Raw genomic sequence first — 20,669 nt, forward strand, 5'->3', positions numbered from 1 at the left:
GAATCTGATACTCTAGCAACATTAATTTTGGAATTTAAAAATATCTTCAATCAGCTTATGCTACAGAACTCTATTATAATAAATATGTTATCCACGTTAGTCAACAACATAAGCAACGGCAAAAATAATTAAAATTGCTGAATGGAATGCCAACGGTTTATTACCTCACAAAAATGTGAAGTAGAATGTTTTTTAAAATTTAACTTAATAGATATCTTATTAATCTCAGAATCACACTTCACAGAAAAAACCTACTTTAAAATTTATAACTACACTACTTATAATTCAAATCATCCAAGTGGCAGGGCTCGCGGCGGTTCGGCTATATTAATCAGAAATAATATAAAGCATTTTGCTCTACCAAATATTTGTGATGATTTTCTACAAACAACTCAAATTTCTGTTGAAACAAGTTTCTGCTGTTTATTGTTTGTTATTGCTGTTCACCAAGATTCAAAATTTCTTGTGCGCAGTTTTCTTCATTTTTCTCTCAATTAGGTAATAAATTTATCATGTAAACATATTGCCTAGGCTTCTAGACTGACTACAGCCAAAGATAAGATACTGCGATGAATGCAAAGAATGCAGCCATAGGGCAAGATAACCTCTCCTTTATTTCAACTTGTAGTCCAACATATTCGCCTTCTTTTTTCTACTAAAGTTCAAATCTTTAGATTGTGTCATTGTGAGAGTTATTGATCATTCAAATCTTAATATTGAATCTAGTTAAGATCTCTCTTCTGCTCATTCTCCAACACTTATGACGTTCAGCACATTTCCTACTATCCTTCTATCCTATCCTTCTATATAATTATTAGCCCACAGCATGGAAGACTGGAAATTATGATCGCTAAACCAAACAAAAACCATCACACTTCTATTTCCTACCCTCCTATTAGTCTTTTATCGATATTATCGAAAATTTTAGAGAAACTTTTGTTGCAGAGATTATCAGAAGATCATCCCAATGATAATTGGATTCCACACCTCCAGTTTGGTTTCAGAAAAGACCACCTTACAATTCAACAATGCAACAGAACGATGTTAGTATTCTTGAAGCCATGAATAGAAAGGAACACAGCGTACCCGTATTCTTAGATGTCAGCCAAGCTTTTGATAAGATTTGGCACTCAGGACCCCTATATAAAATCAAAACAACTTTTCCAAACTACTTCAATATCTTAAGCTCATATTTGCTTGATAGAAAATTTAGAATCAAAATTAAATATGTGACTTCTAGCATTAGAAATATAGAAGGCGGGATACCACAGGACAGTGTGCTAAGCCCAGTACTTTATCTCCTTTTTACAAGCAATATGCCCACAGATGATCTTCTAACCATATGCACTTACGCCGATGACATAGCTATAATTTCATGCAATTCTGATATTACAACAGCAACTTGTCAGTTACTAAATTATTTATTTAGTCTCGAAAAATGGTTTTTAGAATGGAATATCAAAATCAATATAGAAAAATCTCAGCATATAATTGTTTCACTAAAACACCACAACAGTCCACCTATCATCATGAACAATTCAATAATTCCACTATGCAAATATTCAGGCATACACATTGATTCGAAATTGACATGGAGAATGCACATGAAAAATAAAAAGAATCAAATTCAACTGAAAATAAAACATTTTTTACCGGCTTTTTGGAAGAAAATCTGAATAATCTCGATAACAAGGTACTTCTGCACAAAACTATCATAGTGCCCATTTGGACTTCTGGAGAGGAACTATGAGGTTGCTCTTGTAAATCAAACATAAACACTATCATATCTTAATTAATGCGCCTTGGTATATTTCGAACTTTTGCCTACATAAGGATTTGAAAATCTCTACAGTCAACAAAATGTTAAAAATTAGAAGTTCATCTTTCAACAATAAATCCAGCATACAAATCCTACTATTCAAGCGTTTCACAGTTCATTATTATTTTCGTATTACTATTTGTATTTTATTTTTATTTTAACCAATTTATTGTATTCTTTATTTGTATTACTTCTAAATTTGAAAAAGAGGTCGAAACTTGGTTGAATTATATAAATTAATTAAAAATTGGAATGATAAGCTACATTTTTAGGATACGCACCTGTCTGTGCACTATAACTAACTACAAATGTAGTGTGTACTATAACACTACAAATAATTAACTTCCCGTAGGGTAAGTTATAGAAATGAGCCGAAATTTTTTGCATATCTTCACATTTCAGAGGTTTCTGAACATTTTGCCACATCTCAGAAAAAATGGATGTGTGTGTGTGTGTATGTGCGAAGACCATTTTTCGACAACAATTTCGGGCGTACGGATGGACCGATTTGAAAAATACAAAAAGAAATTGATTGTTGTTAGGGAGATGTGCTGATTGGTTTTTGAAAAAGACGGATCCAGCGGCTTCGGAGATACGGAGCAAAAAGTGCTGAAAATGTCAGTTTTTAGGAAAACGAATCAACCGATTTGACTTATCTAAAAAACATTAGATTCATAATGATGGTAAGATGTGGTGATTAGATTTTAGCAAAGGCAGGTCCAGCCGTTTCGGAGATATAGAGCAAAACATGGCAGTTTTTGAGAAAACTAAGCATCCGATTTGAATGATTTAAAGAACTTTCTGATTGTGTTGACGAAGCGATTGCTTTTGGTGAAAGAATTTTTTTTAATATAATTTTTGTTTTAATTTTCAAATAAAAATTTTTTGAATATTAAAAAATAATTTGAATTTTAGTTTTAATTCTAGATAAAGTTCGAAAAATGACTTAAATACTTTAAATAAATGATTTTAACTTTGCAATTCAGTTTATATAATACTTAGAAATATTAGACATTGTTCTTCATTTTAAATCCGATTGGTTAAGTTTTGTTTATTAACTTCCCGAAGGAGAAAAGTTCATGTTGTCATAAAAAAATCCGATTCGCTAATTTTATGTTTTCTCAACGTTTCAAGCCATTCTGAATCGAATGAGACCAAATTTGGAAAAAGTATGTATGTGTGTGCGTGTATGTGAACAGATTTTTTGCCGTTAATTGACGTTTTCTCAAAAACGGCTGAACCGATTTCAAAAATTTAAAAACCATTCGATGTATTTCTATGAGGACTAGCGTTTCTGAGTTTTGTGTGACTATCGGCCGAGCCGTTTCTTTGTAATTCCCAGAAAAGTTTTTCGTCCACGTTTTAGTCCGCAATTCTTAATCGATTTTGAAAAGTCAAAAACCGTTCGAAAAATATTGGTTGAGAATCGTGCTGATTAGTTTTTGGTAAAAATCGGCCGGGCCATTTTTTTGTAATAAAATTTTTAAAAAAATAATTTCGATGATTTTTATTATTATTATTTTGACAGTAGATACCATAGTCTTCTAGGATCCTACTAAAATATTACGGCCCTACGACAACCCGTTTAGCTTTAAATATTCGTCAAAGTTTCCAAAAATCTGTATCGTTTTTTTGGCATTTGTCACCTTTCATCGACGTTTGCTCAAAAACGCCTGAATCGATTTCAGAAATTTAAAAGCCATTTAATGTATCTCGATGAGGATTATCGGTTATCAGTTTTGTGCGACGATCGGCCGATCCGTTCCTTTGAAATTTGGAAAAAAGTGTTAAACTTTTCGTCCACATTTAAGGTCATACTACCGAATCGATTTTAAAAAATCGTTGTAATCGCTAATTACAAGAAAACGGCTCGGTAGTTTTCCACCTAAAACTAATCAGTATCAATCCCAACTAATCTTTACTAATAATAACTAATATCTTTCTAATTAATCTTTATATCTTTACTAATCTAAACTAATATCTTTCGAACAGTTTTTGATTTGAAAAGTTTAACACTTTTTTCCAAATTACAAAGAAACGGCTCGGCCAATCGTCGCACAAAACTGAGAAACGATAATCCCCATCGAGATACATCAAATGGTTTTTAAATTTTTGAAATCGGTTCAGGCGTTTTTGAGCAAACGTCGATGAAAGTTTTAATTTTGACAAATGCCAAAAAGACCATACTAATTTTTGCAAACTTTGACGAATTTTTAAAGCTAAACGTTTTTTTAACACCTCATTACAAGAAAACAGCCCGGCCGATCTCTACCAAAAACTAATCAGCACGATTCCCAACCAATATCCTTCGAACGGTTTTTGAATTTTCAGAATCAGACAAAAAAAATTTCACTTTTCTGCTATTTACAAAGAAACGGCTCGGACGATCGTCGCACAAATCAGAAACGCTAGGCCTCATCGAAATACATCGAATGGCTTTTAAATTTTTGAAATCGGTCGAACCGTTTTTGAGAAAACGTCGATTTACGGCAAAAAATCTGTTCACATACACGCACACATACTTTTTCCAAATTTGGTCTCATTCGATTCAGAATGGCTTGAAACGTCGAGAAAGCATAAAATTAGCGATTCGGTTTTTTATGAAAACAAACTTCTCCTTCGGGAAGTTAATAACAATGAACAATTTAACACTAAATCTACGAAGGCCGGTCAAAATGACCATTTCAAACTTCATATATAAGTTTTTATCAACACTGTTCATGCAACACGCAAAAACATGTATGGTACGTATAATCAACAATAATAAATAAAAATATGAAATGGGATGGACTAATAAGAATATTGTATTATCCTAATTTTACATATAAGGAATAACTGAATTGAATTTTGTGGTTTGCTAAAACAAATCATAAATAGTCATCAAAACGGTTCATTTCAAATTGTTTTTAGAAAATCTCAGTAAACTAAGCGGTGCTATGTTTATTTAGTCAAATTATATTCTGGTAACATCTAGTTAAAAATTACGTCTTTAAAATAAATGTTTAGTGATATTATACTTGCAGGTTAATAGGGACAAAAATGAAAATTGCAAACTATGCACGGTTGTTCAAAAGTTAAAATTCAAAAACTGTATAAAACGTTTACTCTAAATGTTTTGGAGTAAGGGATAGTAATAAAATAAAAAAGTCACTCTTTCAACGAGGTATTAGGTTGTAGTCATGTTTGAAGCATGGAGAAAGAATATTTCGTAGGCAATTTGATTTGATTTTGTATTCAAATAGTATTTTAAAAAAAATGTACGAGTTTAAAAATTAAATTTTGCTTAATATTTTTGTGGCAACCTTACATTCAATCATTATATGATGTTACAACAACCTAAACTCTAAAATAAAATAGATTTTTATTAGCAATATAAAAGTTCAAAGTAAAATTCGATATAAATTAGTTGAGAATGAGATATATTTTCTGCACCCTGGTACGAAATTCGGATACGATGCAATAAAAATTTATTTTTGCACATCGATTGAACATATTTAAAATAATACTTTGCTCAAAATATTAATGCACTACTAACGCACTAACTTTACATTTTCTTGAATTATTGTGATCAACTGCACAATTTGTTTGGATGTATGCATTTTATTAATGTTTGGGGTCATCATCTGAAGGTCCTAAGGGATATCGTAGCAATAGCGTGTTATACTATAGATTATTGAATTTGGTCAATATTGGTAATGTTGACCAATATATGTAAATTACGCTAAGCTAATTAGTTCTAGTGAGTCTAAAAATTGTGTCCGCCATTGCAATTTCAAATTGTTCACGCATACGGTTTATTACAGCCATGTAATTAACGTTGTACGTTTTAACTATCGTAATAAAATGTCATTTGTTTCTTCTCATTTTTTTACATTATCTGGCGGTGTTTAGATTGGACATTTGTATTCTGCTAATGGCAAATTGTTGAATATGGAAAAACGTTGAGTATCCAGGTGTCCCAGACCTTGATGTCAAGCCGAAACAGGGTAATGATAATGACCTTCACTGTCCAAAAAAATAGAAAAAAAATATCTCACGTTGTTTGGAAATTATGAGCTTCTGAGTGTAAACTAGAGCTTTGGTCAAAATATGACCATTTTTCGGTTACTAATTTTGTTCATTTAAACTTGGGAACTGTAACTGTGAACATTATTAGACCCACAGCAAAAAAAATAAAGCAATTGACTTAAGATTTAAACAATTATTGTTTAACAGACATTTTGTTGAACATTAAATTTAAAATCATTTTAATCGGTCGACTTGGAGAGACATTTTTTTTAGGTGTTGGAAAGTTTCATCAAAAGTTAGAACATTCAATCAAAATTGTAAAACACTTGATAATTTTATTATTGACAAATTTCGAGTAAAAAAAAACCTAACTAGTTTTGGTATTGGTGGTATTTTGCCTTGAGGCAAATTACATGAACTTCCCAATATGTGATAATAATCGACTTAATCAATAAAATATAAATTAATTTATGAGTGATTAAGAGTATTCCGAGTGGATTTATTACACATAATTGAATACGAACGAACACTTTATGGTTATACCAAGTAAATCGTCTAATTTTCATTTTAACAAAGTTTTTGATTTTTTAGAATCGATTCGGTAGTATGAGCTTAAATGTGGATGAAAAGTTTAACACTTTTTTTCCGAATTACAAAGAAACGGCTCGGCAGTTTGTCGCACAAAACTGAGAAAATATTATCTACATCAAAATACATCGGTTGACTTTTTAATTTCTGAAATCGGTCTAGCTGTTTTTGAGAAAACGTCGATAAAAGTTCTAAATTTAGCAAACGCCAAATAAACAATACCAATTTTTGCAAACTTTGACGAATTTTTAAAATTAAACTTGTCCTTGGGCTGTAATATTTTAGTATGATCTACTGGACTATGGTATCTATCTACCGTCCAAAAAAATTTATGAGAATTCTCGAAAAAAAAAATTAACACTATTACAAGAAAACGGCCCGGCCGATCTTTACCAAAAACTAATCAGGTCGATTCCCAAGCAATATCTTTCGAATGAATTTTCAAAATCGATGCATAATTGCGAGCTAAAACGTGGACGAATTTTTTTTCACTTTTATGGTATTTATAAAGAAACGGCTTGGCTGATCGTCGCGCAAAATTGATAAACGCTAGTCCTCATCGAGATGCATCAAATGATTTTTAAAATTTTGAAATCGGATCCAGCCATCATTTTTGAGAAAACGCCGATTTGCGGCAAAAAAAATTGTTCACGCACACGCACACGCACACACACATACATACTTTTTCCAAATTTGGTCTCGTTCGATTTCAAATGGCTTGAAACGTCGAGAAAACTTGAAATTAGCGAATCGGATGAAAACAAACTTCTCCTTCGGGAAGTTAAAAATGACTACTAGTTTTTACTAGTGCATTTTATTTCATTCAGTTCAAATGTTTCTCTCATATGAATACATCATATTCTAATATTATCTAGGGTTTCTCTCTCGCATGTTAAAAGTTGAACTTACGGCAAGTATTTGAACTAATTGTGCACATTTTAGTATATTTTTAAAGGAAAAGCTTCTCAAAGTGAACCGAATTTAAAAAATTTAAATAATAGTTTTAATTCTTGAAAACTTGGGGCAATTGTATTATCTTTTTTGATTGTTATCCTAGAAATGTATTCACGATTATGGTTCCAAAGTTTAAATGAATAAAATTAGTAAAAATTAACTACAGTAACCGAAAAATTGCGATTGTTTCACCAAAGCTCTAGGCTGTACTTAAAAGATCATAATTTCGAAACAACGTGAGATAATTTTTTTTTCTAATTATTTTCAAGCTAGTTCAAGTTCAAGGTCAGTCAATCAAGCTCTGTTTCGGCTGGGAGACCTTGTATATATGAAAAATTATATAAGTAAACGAGTTTTGCAGTTTTCTTTATATTGGAAAATTTAGAAGATATAAAGTATATATTTGTTCACACTTATTTCGTAAAATTTAAAATTTAACTAAAGTAATCTGCAAAATTATCAAGTAATTAATTTTATAATTTTTAACTTCCCTTAGGGTAAGTTATTGTAATGGGCCAAAAATCGAAATTGAAAATTTTTATATTTCTCGACGTTTTGAAGGTTTCTGAACATTTTGGCATACTTCAGAAGAAATGGATGTGTGTGTGTATGTATGTATGGATACAATTTTTCGACCACGTTTTCGGGCGTACGGATCAACCGATTTTAATGGTTCAAAAAACATTCGATTCCTATTGATAGGGAGATGTGCTGATTAGTTTTTGGCAAAGGCAAATCCAGCAGTTACGGAGATAAAGAGCAAAGAGTGCAGAAAATAGAAATCGAGTTTTTGAGAGAACGGAGCATCCGATTTGAATGATCTAAGAAACATTCAATTTGTAATGATTGGGAGAAGAGGTGATTAGTTTTGGGCAAAGGCAGGCCCAGCCATTTCGAAGATATAAGGCTAAATGTGTAAAAAATGGCAGTTTTTGAGAGAACTAAGCGTCCGATTTAAATGATTCAAAGAACTTTCTGCTGGTTTTAACAAAATAATTGATTTTGAAAAAAAAAAATTTCTCTTTTTTTTTCGAAAATAATTCAGATTCTATTTTTAATTCTGACTATAGTTCTAATATACTTTAAACAAATAATTTCAACTTTGCAATTCAGTTTATTTAATTCTTGTAAATATTAGATAATATTACAATATTTATAATAATCTATTTGAAAACATTCAATATTCCTCGAACATTTTCGTTACGGTACGGGAAGTTCCAGCAATTTGCCTTAAGGCACCATGCCATATACCCCACTAGTTATTTTTTATGTGTCATTGTAAACTTTATAGTATTTATATTACATCATATTTGCAATTACATCATATTTATGAATTATACTTTACATAAGAACAGAACACTTAAATTGCATTAGATGGGTGAAACTTATATAAAACGAACAGTTTTTTTTTTTTTCAAGGCAAAAAACATTTAATTTGCATCTATAAAATCTAATAGTATTTAATATAATAACAAAATTAAACTAGTGGGGTGTATGGCATCGTGCCTTAAGGCAAATTGCTGGAACTTCCCGTACCGTAACGAAATGTTCGAGTATTACTGAATGTTTTCAAATAGATTATTATAAATATTGTAACATTGTCTAATATTTATAAGAATTATATAACCAAATTGCAAAGTTGAAATTATTTGTTTAAAGTATATTAGAATCATAGTCAGAATTAAAAATAAAATCTGAATTATTTTCGAAAAAAAAAATGAAAAAAAAAAGTTGAAAAAAAATTTTTTTTTCCAAAATCAATTATTTTGTTAAGACAAGCAGAAAGTTCTTTGAATCATTTAAATCGGTCGCTTAGTTCTCTCAAAAACTGCCATTTTTTGCACATTTAGCTCCGTATCTTCGAAATGGCTGGGCCTGCCTCTGCCAAAAACTAATAAACACTTTTCCCAATCATTACTAATTGAATGTTTTTTAGATCATTCAAATCGGATACTTCGTTCTCTCAAAAACTCGATTTCTATTTTCTGCACTCTTTGCTCCGTATCTCCGTAACGGCTGGACCTGCCTTTGCCAAAAACTAATCAGCTCTTTTCCCTATTAATAGGAATCGAATGTTTTTTAAACCATTCAAATCGGATGATCCGTGCGCCCGAAAACGTGACTGGAAATTTGTATCCATACATACATACACACACACATCCATTTTTTCTGAGGTTGCCAAAATGTTCAGAAATCTTCAAAACGTCGAGAAATGTAAAAAATTTCAATTTCGATTTTCGGCCCATTACAATAACTTACCCTACGGGAAGTTAATAATAATATTTAAATTTGGCTACAAATCAAAAAAAAAACAAACTGCTGTAAATTAAAATTAATAGAATTTTTTCTCAGATTGACTTTTATTTGATTATTGGACTCAAATAATTGAATTTGATAAATATTATATATAATATTTGGACTCAAATATTTGAATTTGATAAAATATTTATCAAATTCAAATATTTGAGTCTAATAATCAAATAAAAGTTAATCTGAGAGAAAATTCTATTAATTTTAATTTGGAACAATGTTTTTTATATTGAATTTTGATATAATAAGAGTTTGAATATTTATAAATGTTATGTTAAATAATTTTTCTTATATAATGATAACTTGCTGATATAGCAAGAGTATATAATTAAGATTAATGCCCAGTAAACCACAAACGTAACATAAAGTTAAAGTAACGTAGCACAGAAGAAACGTTGTTATGTATTTTATGGTTACGTTAATAAAACGTAAATGTTACGTTTAATTGTAACCTTTAAACGTTAATGCATGGTTTTCTTCATAACGTAACCGTTCAGTTACAGTGTATTGTAAGTTTAACATACAAAATGGACGGTGTGGTACAGCTGTTTCACAAAACTGTCAAAAAGATAGGTTACGTGTTCTACTCTTTTATGTATGCGAGACTCTATGCACGAAAATACAATTGAAAGTTATTCGTGACTCTATATATTTTACTTTTCTGTCTATGACTAATGGCTCTAATGGACGCTTCATATTGAAGATCTTTTGACAAGCAAATTATTTCATTCTTTTGAAGCATTTATTTAATCATTATTTATATGATTAATATTTTATATGATTAATGTAGAACGTATTAGTTATGCAGTGTGCAGTTAAAATGTTTAAAATGGAATCGATCAAGGTAAGTATAAATATAAAACATGTGTAAATTATTTTAATTTATATATTATTATAATAATGATTTTTTTTTTCAGTATATAGTTGGACCTTAATGGAAATTCTATTCGCGTATTTTGTTATTTGTAGATGTTTTCATCAAATGTATGTTTATCAAATAATGATTAAATTCTACAAAAAAATCATAACCTCAATGATTATTGCAATGTTGAGTCAAAAGGTTAGTAAAAATGAGATATACAAATACAAATTTAATATTTGTAGCCCCTTCAGTAACAATAATATAGTTCGGCTAAACAGGAATAAAAACTAATACAATGGTTTTCAATTGAAGAAATATAATGACTCAGAACATAATAAAGATATTTGCTCAAATAAAGAATATGAATGCAAAGTTAGAATATAAAATAATAATCCACCATCATCACGAAAAAATGATTTGAAGAAGAATAAAATTTTTTACAGCATTAAATGATGACACTCGTGTCATGTGTCATGGAATTGGTATACCCCATTATGATAGTTAGAGATGATTAGATGATTTAGTATTAATTTTTTATGATTTAGTTTTAGCAAAAATATGATTTAAAAGTCGGTGGATGAAATTTGGCTGAACTGACAAGAAACAATTAAGACAATATTTGAGCAATACGTTCATAAAGGAATTAGCTGCACTTTGTTCTTAATAAATAATGAAAGTAAATAGAGGTAATTAGAAGTATTGTTACAATTTATAATAATAATCACAATATTTCCAAATCATAACCTTCTATTGTTTTTACTTCAGCAAAAATATATTTAAAAATTCAGAGACTAAAATCTTCTTTATTGTCTAAAGTGTAATTCGATGAAGAATTAATATGTTTTTGGTATTGTTGAAAGGACTGCCTAGCTGTCAATAACTTGAAAATAATGAATATTTTTAGAGGTAATGTTACAAAAAATTTAAATCAATATTATCAATAAACAATTTGTAGAAATTGTTTCTAACCTGTTTGGTTCTGTTTTAGATACATTTACAAACAGAAAGCAGTGAAATGGTTTCAATTTGATAAACAAAGGTTGCCAAGAATTTTACACAAGACTTATTTTCAATGGTTAAAATTTTATAATCAAAATAAAACATTTAATTCCATCCTGTTAAATAGAAATTTGTTAGAATTGTTATTTTTTGTTTTAGATTAATCAAATTTTTAAAATCCAAATTTATATTCTGTAGTTTTGTAATTTTAAGTATATGTTATGTAAATTTTGTAAATTCTTAATTATAATATGAAATAAAATTAATATAAAAAATGGTTTCTATATTTACAGGAAATTTTATTAAATTTTTAAGTTACATCAAAGACACCTACACGTTAATTTAGTAATTTAGAAACCTAACAAAAACGAAACCGTTACGTTTTCGCGCAATTTGGAAACGTTACATAAACGAAACCGTTATGTTTTCGCGTAACTAAACAGGCCGTTACGTTTTTGAGGCGGAAATAGATACGTCTGTGTGCCTCTTAGGTTACGTAACCGTTATGTTTTACGTATAATCTGTTACGTTCTATTAACGTTTTCATTACGTTTTGTGGTTTACTGGGTGGGTAGAATTACGCTTTTTATAACAAACATGATTTTAAATAACCGCAAATAACTATTAACGCACTTATTTAATAATAGTAGCGTATGTTAATAAATTATACGTATATATAATCATACAAATGAAAGTTTTAAAATATATAAAATTTAGGTTTACAACACAAATTCAAACTACATGCCAATTCGTCTAGTGTTCAAGCATTCAAGTCTATTTATAACTAAATAAAAATAATTGCAAATTTTTAAAATGCTATTACACAATAAAACACGTTATTGGCCACTCACATATTTTGTTATTTTTTCTGCTGTCAGATTATTAAGAGGTGCACTATCTGATAAAACCTAACTAATAATCTCTACCACTAGCAATGTTATGAAACTGGCTGTCATAAACTTTGAGGTTATTATTATTAAATAACTAAGATATGAATTTTATTTTCAAATAAATGGAAGACCAAGATTCAATAATCAACATGTAAATTATAGCACATACAAAAACGCGACATAAAATACTTCGAGTTCAAAAGGTTCACTTGATATGGTTATGCATTTGCGCATCAACTGTCACGAATGTTATGCATCAATCAATAATCGTTTCGAAAATTGACTAAGTTATTTTTTATTGCATCAAAAAATAAAAGCATGCAGAACTACTTTTTTAAATAAACGTGCATAGTAATATCAATTGAATAAAGTCAATCCGTAAAATAAATTTGCGCCACAGAGCTACTCAGCAAAAATATATCTTTTAGTTCTACATGCTAGTAGTACCATCTTGCGCATTTTTGACCAACGTTGTCCCTCCTGTGAATTTCAAAGGATTGTATTGTTGCACACTTAAGTTAATTTTTCATGAATATTAATAATGATTAATAATATACTCTTCTTTTATCTATGAAAACAAGCATTAATAACATTATTATTATATTGTGTAGGAGTAATAAGTTGACAGTTTGTAACAACATCATGGACAATATAAGAATATACATAATATTCATACTATTCATAACATTATATATTAATATATTGTTATTATACATATCATGAATTATATTTATAATACATATATGAACTCATTTTATAGGTGATACTCATTATGACTAATAAAATGATACATAACTATTATTCTTACCATTGAAATAAAATAATGGTGCATATGGCATTATGTTTATTTATTCCTGCCATTATTCAAATTCTAGAAGTTCCCGTATCGTAATTAACCATTTTTAAAAGCTCTTTAAATTTTTTTGAAAATATTCAAAACATTTGAAAAATTTGAATATTAAAAAAATTATAAAAAAATTGTTTTCTTGAAAATACTTATATTTTTTAAAAATGGTTATAAATTGATTTTTTTTAAAAAACTTTTTCATTCCCATTAATGTCGATTTGTTGAAAATATCAGATTTTCAACTGACAAAAAACCACAGTTTTTTTCCTAGATTTCCAAATCCGCTGGGCCCGCCTTTCCAAAAATTCAATCATGACTGATTTGCTTAAAGTTAATTACATGTTGATCTTGATACACACAAAATACAAATATCTATATATAATAAAATATTTAAAAAACTAAATAATATACTTTAATAAGTATAAAAAATACAAAATCAAAATTATTATGAAATGTATAGAAATGTGGGATTTTTGTTTACATGATAGTGTTCATAGTACATAATAGTTTACATGTGTACATATTAAACAAAATATTGAGTCATTTTATAACCTCAGGAGTATTGAAGTAATATTGCAAAGAAAAATTTAAAACGGATTTTTTCTAATTGAAACCTCAAATTAAATATAATTTATTTACCAAACAAATAATTTAAAATATATTACTTAGCATATTCTACACAACGACTTGGATCTGTGGGATAATATTCCTGACACTTTGTCATTAACCTTTTTAGTCCTTGAATATATTTTCTTTGAGTTTCATCATTCATCACATGAGCAACATTCTTTGAAAATATTTTTTCTCGTCCTGTACGTGCATGAATACCAACCATGGTTACTCCAATTGGCCATGGTGCATTTCCAATAGCCATTTGTAAATATGCATCACTTGCCATGATATAATTTCTATCTAATAAATGCCTTGTTATTTCGCAAAGGCTATCGCATATATCATCAGGTAAAGATTTTGATTTTAGTTTTCTAAGTAAAGGTCTGAGATAGTCTCGTGTTTGATTAAACGTAGCTCTAGCTATTTTTTCTTTTGTAGTCAAATTTTTTATTTTGCTTTTTTCTAACTGTAAATACCATTGTTTCATTAAAAATTGTAATAATGTCATGATGACTATCATATCACACTCTCTATTTCCAGTACCCAAATTTTCTGCCATTTTCTGGATGTCTTCATATGTGGTTGATTCTTCAGATAAGTAGTCCTCAGGATGACTATGTTTAGTGTTATTGAAAAAATTAGATTCGACCATTTCATCTAATATAGCTTGATCAACTTGCTCCATAGCCGCTTGGAAATCATTTCTCAGACCGCGATTAATTTCAGGTTCTGATATTTCACTTTGACGTAATCTATGAAATGCTTGTTCTTCTGTTTCCCCAAATAATAATATTGGTTGACGCCGTTCTCTAAGTTTCCGAATAACTTCACTTCTAGATAAAATTTTTAGTTCTGTTTTGAAAGACGACGAAGAATCATTTGAGTTTAAATTAGTTTGTTCTGTTTTAGATGATTGGTGTTCGCTTATGTTATTGTTAATATATTCTTCCTTTTCCTTAGCTAATAAATCTGATCGTTTAAAATACTTTTTATGTTCTACTATGATATTTGAGTCTTCCAGTTGCTTTCGTTTTCTTGCAATTTCAGCTTTTAAAAAATCCATTTTGAAGTATAACTAATTGACAAAACAGTGAAAACGATTACGCTTGTTAATTAGAAGGGAAGGCGTGTCTAATATAACACATTTCCAATATGTATATTCATATTATACATGCGCAAGTTAGTTTCTCAAACGTCAAATCTGTAGAAAATATTAGAATCAGAATTAGAAAATATTAGAATATTAGAATATAATGCATTCATACAATGTCAAAACGTCAAAACACAATCCGAATATGATTTATTCATATCATAGACCACTAAACACTAAAGTCTAGTCTCAAGACCACACGAGATGTTTATCTCTGCCGATTTTTACGTTCTGAAGGGGTAGTTAGAGCGTCCTACACTCAGACTTGAAAGCGCTGCTTTTGACATTCAAATTAATGGCGCAAAATTTAAAATAAAAATTAATGAATTATTGTAATCGGATATTTGAAACTGAATTTAGTATTACACTTGTATTATGTTTTGTAATAATACAATGATAACAAAAATATACTAGTTGGTATTGGTATTTTGCCTTGAGGCAAGTTACATGAACTTCCCGAAATGTATAAATAATCGATTTAATTAATAAAAAATAAATTAACTTATAAGTGATTAAAAGTAATCCGAGTGGATTTATTACACATAACGAACACGTTAACTCGGAGTATTTTCAAAAACCAATTTTTTGAAAATCAACAATTTTTATAATTGAACCAGTTTCCGTTGGACTTTAAGTATTCAGTATGTTCATTAAGACCAAGTACTCTATTGTTATGCCAAGTAAATCGGCTTAAATTTCTTTTTCAACAGTTAATTACAAGAAAACGGTTCGGTAGATTTTCCCCTAAAACTAATCAGTATCATTCCCAACTAATATATTTCGAATAGTTTTTGATTTTTTAAAATTGATTTGGTAGTATGAGCTTAAATCTGGACGCAAGGTTTACCACTTTTTTTCAAATTACAAAGAAACAATTTGGCAGATTGTCGCACAAAACTGACAAACGATAGTTCTCATTAAGATACATCAAATGGCTTTTAAATTTCTGAAATTGGTTCAGGCGTTTTTGAGAAAACGTCGATCAAAGGTCTACTTTTGAGAAATGCCAAAAAAACGATACTAAACTTTGAAGAATTTTTAAAATTAAACGACTTGTCGTAGGGCCGTAATATTTTAGTATAATCTATGAGACTACGGTATCTACCGTCAAAAAATAATAATAAAAATCGTCGAAAAAAATTTTTCAACACGTTATTACAAGAAAACGGCCCGGCCGATCCCTACCAAAAACTAATCAGCACGATTCCCTACCAATATCTTTCGAACGGTTTTTGAATTTTTAAAATCGATTCAGAATTGCGGGCTGAAACGTGGACGAAAAATTTTTCACTTTTCCGCTATTTGTGAGAAACGGCTTAACCGATCGTCGCACAAAACTGACAAACAATAATCGTCATCGAGATACATCAAATGGCTTTTAAATTTTTGAAATTGGTCCAGCCGTTTTTAAGAAAACGTCGATTTACGGCAAAAAATCTGTTCACGCACACACATACTTTTTCCAAATTTGGTCTCAATCAATTCAGAATGGCTTGAAACGTCGAGAAAACATAAAATTAGAAAATCGGATTTTTTGATGAAAACATAAACTTCTCCTTCGGCAAGTTAACAAGATAATATTATATTATAATAAATATACAATCGAATCGAAATATAAATCAACAAAATCACTGCAGTTTAAATATATTCTTTTTAAATCTATATACATATATGTATACATGATACCTAATCTACTGGAATAACTTCACCTTTTTTAAACTTATTAATATAAACATTTAGTGAAATTTAGTGAATAATCCACTATAGTGTTATTTTATTACATTTTCTTAACTCTTATAAACTAATAATCATCCCGTGCAAAATTAGTAGTAATTATGTTCTGTATCTGAGTTTGAACCTGTTCTATTCATTGTGTCGAAGGGTTATGTATTTGAGAGCAATTCATAATAAATTTTTAACTTTCCGTAGGGTAATTATAGTAACGGGCCGAAAATCGAAAATTAAATTTTTTGCATATCTTTACGTTTTGAAGGTTTCCGAACATTTTGGCCATCGATAAAAGATGAGTATGATTTTGGCATACCTCAGAAAAAATGGATGTGTGTGTGTTTTGTGTACCCGCATTTTCGTCCACGTTTTCGGGCGCACGGATCAACCGATTTGAATGGTTCAAAAACATTCGCTTCCTATTGATAGGGAGATGTGCTGATTAGTTTTTGACAAAGGCAGGTCCAGCCGTTGCGGAGATACGGAGCAAAGAGTGCAGAAAATAGATATCGGGAATTTGAGAGAACATATTATCCGATTTGAATAATCCAAAAAACATTCAATTTGTAATAATTGGGAGAAGTTATGTTCAATATTTGGCTAAGGTAGGTCTAGCCGTTTTAGAGATACCAAGCTAATTGTGCAAAAAATTGCAGTTTTTGAAAAAACTAACCATCGGATTTGAATGATTCAAAAAACGTTTAGATTGTTTTGACAAAAGAATTGCTTTTGGGAAAAAAAATTGTTCCTAATTTTTAATTTTTTTTTTAATATTTCTTTGTATATCAAAAATAATTCAGATTTTAATTTTAATTCTAAAGTTCTAAAGCTCACTTTTATACTCTAAATAAATAAGTATTTATTAATCTATTTCAATGCATTTAATATTCCTCGAACCTCAAACATTTTGTTACGGTACGGTAAGTTCCAGAAATTTGCCTTGAGGCACACAAATAACTATGTACTAACAAATCTACAAACACAAACAAAGAAAAGAAACACATTTTGTTAACTGACACAAAAATAACACTGACGCATGACTTTTCTTTTTTCATCGGCTCATAGCGCCAAACTTGCGACTACCATTGGACCCCTAAGTAGCCCTTCTGAACGCGGATTTTGTTCTGACCATTTATACTTGTTTATCTATGTCGTCGTGGGCAGAGCGTTTATTTTGAATGTTGGACATATTGTTTTTTGACGTACAGTAAACCCTCGCTTTACGCGGCAAGTGCGTACCGTGCAGTATAGGAACCGTGCTATAAGAAACTCGTATTTAACATACAATTCAGGCTAATTCGTAGTGCGTTCTATGGAACCTTACATAGTGCAGTATGGGAACCGTGTTATGAGAGACTCAGAGTTGGTACAAATCGCACCATTTTTATCGCGTTGTATGGAGACCAAGAAATACAACTTGAAGTAGGAGAAATACGGACGAAATGACGTAAATGACGTGACGAAATTGACACCTTATTCAAAAATTGGCGCGACGCAGTAATCAGCTCAAACGTGTTCTTAGGCGGCTATTTTACAATCAGGCATGTCTAAAAGATAAAAGTCGATAACAAAATTTACAACAATACCCTTTTGCACAACGGACTTATGGGCTGTTGACCAAATACCGTGTAATAAGAAGTCCGTGTACTCGGAGGGATGTCGGATTTTTAGCTCCGTGTAGTATGGGAACCGTGTACCCAGAGTGCCGTGTAAAGCGAGGGCCTACTGTATTTGGAAACTATCAAATACTTATCAGTATCACAAAGTTTATGTTGAAATGAGATTTTTGAAGATTTTGAAGTACAATGTAAAACTTACTCTAGGACTATGGGTTTCGAAATTTTAGACGATTCTTATTTATAATAAATGTTTATGGTTCCAGTTTATAATAAATAATGACGAATGTTTTAGGTAATCTAATATCAATATACCCTTCATAAACGTTTATGTTTAAATTTATGGATTTTTTTTATATCTATATTATGAATGATTGTATTTTTGAAACAGCGACCCCGTCCCTACTTTCCTTCTTAAAGGAAGAATTGAATAGGGGATATATATTGGACAATGATGAACACAGGCATTTAGCACGAGAAAAAGTATATTCTTTTATGCAAATTCCTAGAGAAGTGGAAAAGTTTACAGCTTATGGATTTTTCTTATGTGCTTATTCTTACCTGTACATTTACACATTTTTACCAATACGTTTTTTAAAAGCAATATTGTCTTTGCTTTCACGGCCGATTTCAAAATATTTGAGGCAGGTTTTTTAAAATTCATTAATTTTGAGAATTATAATTATATGTGCTCAATTACTCATTTCACATATGATATTTTTTGCAGATTAATGAAAAGTAAATTACTGTTGACAAGTGCAGAAATATGTGATATATATAAAGGGTTGATGCTTGTGATTTGTACTTACTTAATGTTTTATATTGATATTAATATGATGTATCATTTAATCAAGAGCCAGTCTGTTATAAAACTATATATATTTTATAATATGTTAGAAGTTGGAGATAGACTATTTTCAGCTTTTGGACAGGATATTATAGATGCATTATTATGGACTGCTACTGTAGGAAATAGAAAGAAACAGAAAGGAGGACATTTAGGAGTTATTCCTCATCTAATATTTGCTCTGGCTTATTTGTGTATCCTTTTAATTAATCCAACGCTCAGTTAAATTGCATAATACTATATTTTCTTTATTATTATAATAGTTTTGCATAGTATGCTAGTTCTCTTCCAAGCTACTACATTAAATGTTGCCATTAACTCCAGCAGCAAATCATTATTGACTATAATGATCTCAAATAATGTAAGTATAGATACTTATTTAGGGGTTCCAAGCAATATAAAAATAATGCAATGTTAATAAAGCATTTATTTTGTGTTGGCTTATGTTGAAATTTGTAACTGTTGGTATATTGCTTTTTATCTTTGAATTTAATATAATAATAGTTATTAATGTACGCAACCTATAAAGTTTCAAATTATCAAATTAAACAATCATCTTTTGTCAGTTTGTAGAATTGAAGGGAAGCGTTTTCAAGAAGTTTGATAAAAAGAGTTTCTTCCAAGTTGCCTGCACAGATGTTAGAGAAAGGTTTAATCTTTTTACTTTGCTGTTTATTGTTATGCTTCAAACAATGAAGGAATATAGTTGGGAAGAAGATCGATTTTGGGTATTGTTACCAGATTGTGTAGTAGTATTAGCAGCAGAAGTTGTAGTTGACTGGATAAAACATGCGTTTATAACCAGATTCAATGATTTATCAGTTAATGTGTACAGTGACTATATTACAAGTTTAGCATATGATACAGTGTTGATGCGCAGAAAAAGTGCTTTTTCTGATCATACAGATTTAGTAGCAAGACGCATGGGGTTTATTCCATTGCCATTGGTTATTGTTATGGTTCGAGTTCTTGCTCATGCAATATTTATGGATGGATTGCCATCATTAATAATTATACTCTTAGTTTTTATACTTTTGATGCTTTCTCACACATTAATTAGCTTGGTAATACTGGGAAAAGGCTGCTGTTTAATGAAACAACATAAGAAAGTGGTGGATGTTACTCATAGTGATTCTACAACATTTACTGAATCTACAATTATAGACAAGGGAAAGGATAAACCATTAGGTCGAAAATTACAGTTTGATGCTGATGCTAATGGGATTAAAAATCTGGAAAAAGTTAGACAGTCTGAAGAAGTGCTACGCTTGTCTGATATTTTTATAGATTGTAAACATTTAAATATCAATGACCCAAGAAGTGCTAATCTCAATCATGCTAAACAGGCATGATAACACTAATGTTATTACTTAAGATTTATTGTAATTGGAAATATATTTTTAATATAATTATATTTATATTTGTTGAATAAAAAATTG

General features: G+C 29.8%; 3 protein-coding genes and 1 long non-coding RNA gene across 5 annotated transcripts in view; 2 read left to right on the forward strand and 2 right to left on the reverse strand.

Annotated features, from left to right (window-relative positions):
• The window catches only part of LOC113372454 (sideroflexin-2), a 30,260-nt gene extending 17,496 nt beyond the window's left edge, over positions 1 to 12,764 (reverse strand). For both annotated transcript variants that reach the window (XM_026612787.1, XM_026612786.1), the window contains exon 1: positions 12,392 to 12,764. In XM_026612787.1, coding sequence (XP_026468572.1) covers positions 12,392 to 12,393 — 2 coding nt within the window. In that variant the 5' untranslated portion in view covers positions 12,394 to 12,764. The remainder of the gene's footprint in view (positions 1 to 12,391) is intronic.
• LOC113372455 lies at positions 10,719 to 11,604 on the forward strand. Its single transcript, XR_003366768.1, has 4 exons — positions 10,719 to 11,023; positions 11,087 to 11,227; positions 11,307 to 11,447; positions 11,530 to 11,604. It is a non-coding gene; the product is annotated as an uncharacterized LOC113372455 (long non-coding RNA).
• An 800-nt stretch (positions 12,765 to 13,564) lies between the features above and the next one.
• LOC113372544 (pre-mRNA-splicing factor 18) lies at positions 13,565 to 15,233 on the reverse strand. The gene is made up of 2 exons (XM_026612886.1): positions 15,155 to 15,233; positions 13,565 to 15,090 (listed from the first exon to the last, which is right to left on the reverse strand). Exon 2 carries the CDS (start codon positions 14,950 to 14,952, stop codon positions 13,939 to 13,941), a length of 1,014 nt encoding a protein of 337 aa, XP_026468671.1. The 5' UTR covers positions 14,953 to 15,090; positions 15,155 to 15,233; the 3' UTR covers positions 13,565 to 13,938.
• A 3,178-nt stretch (positions 15,234 to 18,411) lies between these two features.
• On the forward strand, positions 18,412 to 20,666 carry LOC113372604 (protein TAPT1 homolog). Its single transcript, XM_026612962.1, has 5 exons — positions 18,412 to 18,678; positions 18,775 to 19,027; positions 19,111 to 19,424; positions 19,494 to 19,591; positions 19,797 to 20,666. Exons 1-5 carry the CDS (start codon positions 18,663 to 18,665, stop codon positions 20,580 to 20,582), a joined length of 1,467 nt encoding a protein of 488 aa, XP_026468747.1. The 5' UTR covers positions 18,412 to 18,662; the 3' UTR covers positions 20,583 to 20,666.
• Positions 20,667 to 20,669: the final 3 nt, after the last annotated feature.

Source organism: Ctenocephalides felis, unplaced genomic scaffold (assembly GCF_003426905.1).
Source record: "Ctenocephalides felis isolate EL2017-DRISC unplaced genomic scaffold, ASM342690v1 CF-g0.4_SCAFFOLD_01604, whole genome shotgun sequence".
In the NCBI taxonomy this organism is placed as follows: Eukaryota; Metazoa; Arthropoda; class Insecta; order Siphonaptera; family Pulicidae; genus Ctenocephalides; species Ctenocephalides felis.

Bases quoted from the DNA above. Each gene is read 5' to 3' on its own strand.
- LOC113372544 (XM_026612886.1), bottom strand. From the start codon at position 14,952: ATGGATTTTTTAAAAGCTGAAATTGCAAGAAAACGAAAGCAACTGGAA.
- LOC113372604 (XM_026612962.1), top strand. The intron at 19,028-19,110 runs GCAGGTTTTTTA...TATTTTTTGCAG, and splicing joins CCGATTTCAAAATATTTGAG to ATTAATGAAAAGTAAATTAC. The intron at 19,425-19,493 runs GTATCCTTTTAA...TTATTATAATAG, and splicing joins ATTTGCTCTGGCTTATTTGT to TTTTGCATAGTATGCTAGTT.